This window comes from Rhipicephalus sanguineus, chromosome 11, assembly GCF_013339695.2.
Source record: "Rhipicephalus sanguineus isolate Rsan-2018 chromosome 11, BIME_Rsan_1.4, whole genome shotgun sequence".
NCBI lineage: Eukaryota > Metazoa > Arthropoda > Arachnida > Ixodida > Ixodidae > Rhipicephalus > Rhipicephalus sanguineus.
In genome coordinates, this window is record NC_051186.1 from 110,606,527 (window position 1) to 110,614,398 (window position 7,872).

A 7,872-nucleotide genomic window follows, 5' to 3' on the forward strand; every position below is an offset into this window, starting at 1 on the left:
GGTGTCAGTACAGTGCGCAGATCGTAGTTGCAACAGGTATTCCTTTTGCCACCGCTTCCAAAATGTTTCGACTAGTAGCTTTCTATAGGTGTGTCTGCGTATGGCATCTGCTCGTTTGGAACTACCGGCGACTTCATCGACGGTCGCATACGGAATAGAAGTCAACCTTCGTCCAAGGAGAAGTTCAGCTGGCGTCAACGTACAAGGTTCTCCAGCATCTGTCTCGATGAAAGTCAAAGGCCTAGAGTTTATGACTCCTTCGACCTCAGCCAGCACTGTCGATATTTCCTCGAAGTTTAGACGAGCTTTTCCGATAATTTTTCGCAGAGGAATCTTCACTGATCGTATGAGGCGCTCCCACCATCCACCCCACCAAGGGGCATTTGGCGCTATAAACTTCCACGAAATGCCGTTGGCGCTGAGGTGACCAGCTACTTCCTCTTCAGAGACCATTCGGTGTAGTCGTCTCATGTCTGCCGATGCCTTGCGAAAGGTTCGTGCGTTGTCCGAGTAGATCACGCTAGGTATTCCTCTTCTAGCTATGAATCGCCGTAGGCACAGTAGGAAAGCCTCGGATGTCATTTTCGAAACGAGTTCGAGGTGTACGGCTCTAGATGCGGCGCACGTGAAAAGTGCGATGTAACACTTCGTGTCGCCTGTTTCCGTGCGGGCATAAAGGGGGCCGGCGAAGTCGACTCCTATCACTTCGAACGGTTTCGTCGGTGACAGTCGATGGCTTGCCATTGGAGCAGTCTCAGCTCTTCCTGGGCCCACACTGAAGCGCTTACATACGTTGCAGTCGTGCAACACTCTCTTCACCAAAGTGCGAGCTCTGCAAATCCAGTAGCGTTCTCGAAGCTGTGTAAGCGTGTCCCTAACGCCTCCATGTAGGATTTGAAGATGGGCTCTGTTCGCCAAAAGTGCCGAAAAGTGGTGGCTTGACGGCAGTATGATTGGATGCTTAATGTCTTGCGTGGAATGCATAAGCGATAAGCGTCCTCCAACCCGAAGAACCCCGTCTGTGTCTAAGTAAGGGCGCAGCTCAGCGATTCGCGATGTGGACTCTACTGGTTGGCCCTTCGACAAACCGGTGATCTCTGTAGGAAAGCCTTGTTCTTGAGTACGCTTGATCCATTACCGTTCAGCGTTCGAGATTTCTGTTGCCAGGAGATGTCCAGTTTGATCTGTCCTCTTCCTGCAGCGGTCGGTGAATCTGAACACCCAGGCAGTGATTCTGAGTAGTCGCTGAAGCCTGCTATGCCGCTGAATGTCGATGATTGGACTTGAGAAGCGCGTTACTACTGCGACGTGTACTACTGCGACTTCACCTTGTGTGGCTTCCTCTATGTCTGGTTCGTTGAACTGTAGCGGCCATTCGGACATCGGTCTGTGTAGCCACTCAGGACCATGCCACCATTTAGAGTTGCACAGCAGTTTCTCGAGCGTCACACCACGCGTGAGCAGGTCAGACGGGTTGTCCGTCCCAGGGCAGTATCTCCACTTTGATGGATCTGTTTTGCACCTGATTTCATCGACTCTGTTGGCTACGAACTGCTTCCATTTCGTGGCGTCACCTTTTATCCATGACAACACGAATACTGAATCCGTCCACATCGTGTAGTCAATTTGAACACTTTTCAAGCCACTCCTTACGTAGGCCAACATTCTTGAGCCGATTAAGGCAGCCAAAAGCTCCAATCGCGGCAGCGTCGTCTCCTTAATGGGTGCTACACGTGACTTTGCAATGAACAACGTCGGCTTCTCAGGACTTGGCACGACGTATATTGCTGCTCCGTATGCTGCTGGACTGGCGTCACAGAAGACATGTACTTGAAGCACGTTGTGCATCCTGCCTCCGCCACACAGATAGCGGGGAACATGGCAGCCGTTTCTCTTTTGACGTGGTAAAGAATGGTAGCTGTGAGCAAGAATGGGCTACATGCGGCTCCGAAAGGTACTCGTGTCATCCTCCACTCTTGTAACTTGGCCTTGGATAAATCTCCTTCTTCGAACCAGAGAAAGCGGAAAGCATCTCTGTCTTCTTGCCGTATCGAAATCTGAAGGAATGCCTTTTCGATGTCTGCGATCATTGCCACCGGGTGCGTTCTGAAGCGTAGCAAAACTTGCACGAGGTCTTGATACAAGTTGTCACCTTTTTCAAGGCAGTCGTTAAGTGACTTGCATCCTTTGGCATGTGACGAAGCATCAAACACCACTCGAATTTTCGTGGTCAGCGCTTGTTCACGTATGACTTCCTTGTGCGGCATATAATATAACTTTGTCACGTCAGAAGGTGCGTCACTGACGACTTCAGCGTGTCCTGCCCGCAAGTACTCTCTTATGGTACGGTCATACGTTTCGAACAGTCCCTTCTTGGCGCTGAGACGGTTGACAAGCTTCTCTAGTCGAGTAATGGCGACTTGCCTGTTACTTGCAAGCTCGAATCCATCCTTCCAAGGGAGGGCCACTTCATATCTTCCGTTGCGAAAGCTGATGGTTTTCTCAAATTGTATCATGGTCTTGCTCGTTTCAGGAAGCTTGCCTATCGTATCTGTAATTCCTATGTTCTCAAGTTCCCAAAAGGAACGCAGAAACTCGTCGGAATCGGTAGCTTGAACTTTGAGCACGCACACCATCATTCGTGTAGCTGTTGTTTGAGACATCAAGTGCGATGTGCTCCCCTGGAAGGTCCATCCAAACTTGGAGTTCAATGCAATCAAGGATTCGTTGCCTTCGCATCTTGAAACTTCGCCGGTCAACATTTTCCACATCTGATCGGAACCGATCAGTACGCTGATACCATTGGTCGTTATGACAGATGGGTGTATCAGCTCATCGGCGACATCCTTTCCAAGCTTCTTGAAAGAAGCGATGAAGGCTGCGTCCATTGTTGTCTCTTCGATGTCCTGGCAGATGTGTGGGATCTCTATTGCTGCTAGGACTATCTCCTGGTCGGAAAATTGACTCCGCAGTCGCAGTTCGACGATCCGACGCCTCTTAGCCGCTTGGTCTGATGCACTCGCGAAAGTGTTGAGTGCTATCCGAGTAGTTCCCACACTTTTCAGCCGAAGGTGCTTGGACAAGGCTTCAGTTATGAAGGTCCTCTGACTGCCGCCATCAAAAATTCCTCGTATGTAGCGACACGTGTCATCATTTATGGCCCATGCTCGGAAAGTCTGGAGAAAGACGCAAGCAATGGAACCTTCATTTGGTGGTCGTTTTCCAAGTGATGCGCAGACTGTCGTAGTTTTTCCGTCGTTCTTGTTGACATAGTCTGTATTCCGCGAACACCTGTCGGGATCACACATGCTTGTAGCGTGTCGCGCTTGGCATCTCGAGCAGGAGATCTTCCTTTTGCAGTACCGTGCCCGATGTCCTTTGGTGGTGCAACGGAAACACCTCTTGTCATTGGACAGTAGTTCTTTTTTCTGCGTCAGTGGTAACTCAGCTGTGCACAGTTCAGATTTGTGTTGACTGGACGAGCAGAAGACGCAGTTGTCCTTTTTTGGTTCCCTTGCCGCGTTGCTGTGAAGCACAGATGACGTAGGTTTCCCACGGCGAGAATACGTCAACTGACTTGCCGCGGGCGTTGTTCCGAATTCTCGTCTTCCAGCGTCATTGAAATCACTCTTCTCTAAGCTTTCCAGCTCAATGCCCAGGAAGTTGAGCAGACCATCCAGTCCCACGGGTGTAGCATCACTTCTCGAGTCACATGCCACCTGGACGGCACACGACCGATGATACTGAACGACTATGTCCCGTGGAAGAGCACGCAGTAGAATGTCGCAGAGCATAGATGAGAAGGATGACTTGTGCACACCCAGAGTCTCGAGTCCGCGGATATTGACGAGAACGTGGTCGTACAAGTTGCGTAGGGCTTTCGTGTCATTTGATGAACGAACAGGGGTCAACATCCGTAGTTTAGCAAAATACTCTTGTTCCAGGCGCGTGTTGTCACCAAAGCGCTTCTGTAGCATGGTGATGGCGTCGTTGTAGCAACTCTCAGTCGTCGGAAGTCCCGCAATCACTGATGCAGCATCTCCTGTCAGATATAGTCGTAGGTAATGGAACTTCTCTGTTGCAGTGATTCGGACGTTACTGTGAACAATGTGGTCGAACTGTTCCCAAAATTCCGTCCACTTGCATAGGTCTCCAGAGAAAGGAGCTATTGTCAGTTTAGGCAATCTGACTCCAGTTCCGTCTAATGGTGCTGCGACCGTTTGGGCGACCGTTCCTTCGGTTAGTGTCGACGATTGTAGCATGCGATCTTTTCTACTGAGAATCTCTGCGAGAGTTCGCGTCGCATTATCTTCATATTCCAGGACGGCGTTATACTCGGCCTCGAACTCTTCGTCAGGAATATGCTGCTCGATCTGGTTGTTCAAGTTCTGAAGCTCGTCGTTGTTAGCCTTCAGCCTCTCATATATGGAATTGAGCTGGTCATAAGATGCAGAGTCGTTAGCGAGAAGAGCACTTGCCTCGTTTATAATCCTCGTGTTCTGTGCTCGCCGCGACGTCCGCTTCGACTTCAGTCGGTCCATGCCTGTGCAGTTGACTGGTAGCCGTCCGCTGTTTCCTGGCTTTCAATCCCGGGTTTCGGCACCAAATGTTTAAACGATGGCGTTCCAGACTCAGACTCAACTCCGTCATAAAGGCACAAGGTAAAATATACTTTTATTTGAGCTGCGTGTGGAAGCGCTCTGCTTTCAGTTCTGAGCGTCCCCGCCGCTCGTGCTCTCGCGCTCTTCTTCTTCCTCGGTTCCTTGACCCAGCCCGGAACGTGCCAATAATCAACAACAACAAATATAGCTGGTGCCCAAGCGGCGGTAAGAGGCGCGTCGTCTTCCTCTAATCTGCGCCAGCTTCCTCCTTCTTTTCACCGCCACAATATATATATATATATATATATATATATATATATATATATATATATATATATATATATATATATATACATTACTGTGTCTGCTGCCAGGCGTCGCTGTGCCATCACGTGATTGCTGAGAGGATGTGAGGGGGAGCGGCCACAGCTGGGACCGTGCCAGGGACGAACGCGGTCGCACAACGTATCCTCATATATTAAGGCTTTTGCCTTAATCTCTGAGGAATATACATGTTGACTTACATGTCGGCTCTTAACAGATGTGAAACGTAACGTATCATTTCGACGGAGTGTACCCCCGCCCTGGAAACGTTGGGGAACTCGAAATTTTCGGGAAAGTTACATTACGGCTTTGTCTGAGAACATACAGTCCAAAAAAATGTTCCAGCCTGTAATAGTGCCTGTGACTTATACATGTACCCATTAGTTTGGAAGCGGAGAGCAGAAATTTGCATTTTACGTGGACCCACCTTTCCGTAACTTTTGTGTAGGGGGTGTACAGTAAGGGAGCTTGTAGAAGTGCTTATATATATATATATTGTAGAGAAGCCTTGGGACATGGTAATGGGTTACCCTCACCAGCATAGCAACATCTCTACCATGCCTCAAGACGCCGCCCAGCAAACGCCTCCTCTCGCAACGAGCACATGTCCCGGTGTCCCCCGTATACGCGATCCACCTACCTTCACTGGCGCCGATAGCACCGACGTGGAGGACTGGCTCGCAATTTACGAGCGCGTCAGCATCCCCAACAAATGGGACGAAGAAGGCAAGTTAAGCAACTTGGTGTTCTACCTCGCGGGCGTAGCAAGCTTGTGGTACAACAACCACGCGTCCGATTTTGCGACTTGGTCCGATTTCAAGACCGCCGTCATCAGCGTTTTTGGCCGCCCTGCAGTTCGTAAGCTGCAAGCAGAACAGCGCTTACGCGAACGAGCTCAGCAGGCCGGTGAATCTTTCACCAGTTATATCGAAGACGTCCTGGACTTATGTAAGAAAGCCAACGGCACCATGTCCGAGTCTGACAAGATCCGGAACATTATGAAGGGCATTGACGACGATGCCTTCACCATGTTGCTCGCTAAGAACCCTTCCACCGTGGCCGAGGTCATAACACTGTGCCAGAGCTACGAGGAGCTCCGCCGGCAGCGTTCGATGACCCGTCGCTCTCCATCACGCAACGAAGAGCTTGCTGGCTTGGCGGCCATACCTGACCAGGCCACGCTGCTGGCAGAAGTGAAGGCATTCGTGCGCGAGGAAATTGCACGCCAGTTCTCTCTCCTGGCCTTCGCCCACCCGCCGCACGTTCAACAGTCGTCGACGACCCAACGCTGGTCGACGACCCCGCACCTCCACCAAATTGTTAAGGTGTTTAATAGACAGCACTCAACGACAATGAGTAATGGCGACAGTCACGGCAAGGCACGAACTCCCCGCGCGAGCGGCGTTCTTTTTTCAAGCAACCAAAGAGGACGACCCACTAGAAGGTGCTGGAGAGGGTAACCCATTACCATGTCCCAAGGCTTCTCTACAATATATATATATATATAAATTGTGAAGAAATCTGACACAGAGACAGCACCCTTTCTGCGGGCCGGCTGTTCTATTCTCTGACCCTCTTCTTCCTCTGCCTCTATCTCCTAGCTGTCCGCACGCGCCAGAGCCCCGGTGTCAATCTTCGTCATCACATTCGGCCATGACTGCAAAGCGCGCGGAGATGTCGACAACATTTCAGGTGGACGGGGCTGGCTGAATCGCGCTGGTCGGAACAGACCACGCGGCCACTCGGTCAGAAGATCCGCCAGGAGTGTGTCCGGTGGGCGACACTGGCTATTTCGCGGTGGTCGGCCCCGACTCCGCTTCAGCATGGTTTGGTGGTCTGCTAGAAGTTTCTCTGGTGGGCGACACTGGCTGTGCCGCGGTGGACGATGACCTCGACCACGCTGCGACTTTGTAGGGAAATCTCTCCCATTGGCCTGTCGTGCACGGAATTGGCAGTGTTGAAGTACTCGAAGTTTTCGGCCAAGAGACTTCACGCGAAATATCGGTAGTTGCTCGGGTGGGTGGCAATTACTGTTTCGGCATGATGGCAGGCTTATCCCGAAACGGTGACGTTGGTCCCGCCGCAGCTCTGAAGATAGTACATCATGCGTAACTGTCGAGTGTCGGACTATGTGAGGTCGGGTGCAGTTGTCATGCTGGGTCGAGCTGGCGTTTCCTGATGAGGGGTCACGTGAACAAGATGTGTCCAGGGAGCGAGCAGTGCCGTCAGCAGGGCAGTTGGTTTGCGGTGCCAAGTCTCTGATGATAATGTCCTTTGGCTGGTCAGGCATCTCGTTTGTGACGTCTGGCTGGCCTACTTTGTGAAGTGGCATGGCGTAGGTCGCGTTACTGGCGATCGTGGTCTGGTAGTCTTCATGGTCGTGTCGTTCATCTGGCACGACAGGTGGGAGCGCCTGTTTATGCTCTGACGACGATGAACGAGAGGGCAGTTTCTCCGTTTGCAGAAGGTCTGGTGGCGATATGCTCATGTCCATTACCGACGCAGAGTCCTTCACCTGCAGAGGAGGGGCAGGGCTGCTCCGGTAAGCGTCAAAATCTACGACGTACACCATCGACGGACTGCAAGGCGCCATTGCAGCCTCAAGGTTGTGACCCTCCAGAACTCCGTCCTCGGTGGAGGTCTTGGACGCACCGAAGGTACCGGGCATCAGGCCGAAAGCGGCAATCAGGGCTGCACTCCATCCTGCCCAGGACTGCTGCCTCACGCCCTCGTACCTGTGCAACGCCGCGGCACCTTCTCGAAGGCAGCCTACCGCCAAGGACCATCTCTGCGCCTCAGTCCAAGCTTTGCGAGCTCCGAAGGCGTTGACGGTCGCCACCCATTTTTCGGCGTCGTCCTGGAAGCCGCAGAACTCTGGTAGTACGAAGGTAGCCTGGGATAGTGATACGGCAGGCGCGAAACGGTAGATTGTGTACGCCAAGTCACC

General features: G+C 51.8%; 1 protein-coding gene across 1 annotated transcript; it reads right to left on the minus strand.

Moving 5' to 3' along the window:
• Positions 1-1,727: 1,727 nt before the first annotated feature.
• LOC119375319 (uncharacterized) lies at positions 1,728-7,518 on the minus strand. Its single transcript, XM_037645498.1, has 2 exons — positions 7,027-7,518; positions 1,728-4,436 (listed from the first exon to the last, which is right to left on the minus strand). Exons 1-2 carry the CDS (start codon positions 7,516-7,518, stop codon positions 1,728-1,730), a joined length of 3,201 nt encoding a protein of 1,066 aa, XP_037501426.1.
• Between the last annotated feature and the right edge of the window lie 354 nt (positions 7,519-7,872).

What these genes read in the sequence shown, in the direction of transcription:
- LOC119375319 (XM_037645498.1), bottom strand. Translation starts at nt 7,518, where the DNA reads ATGGCGCCTTGCAGTCCGTCGATGGTGTACGTCGTAGATTTTGACGCT. An exon ending in ACTCGACAGTTACGCATGAT is followed by an intron (nt 4,437 to 7,026) that starts GTACTATCTTCA and finishes TCTTATGACCAG; the next exon opens with CTCAATTCCATATATGAGAG.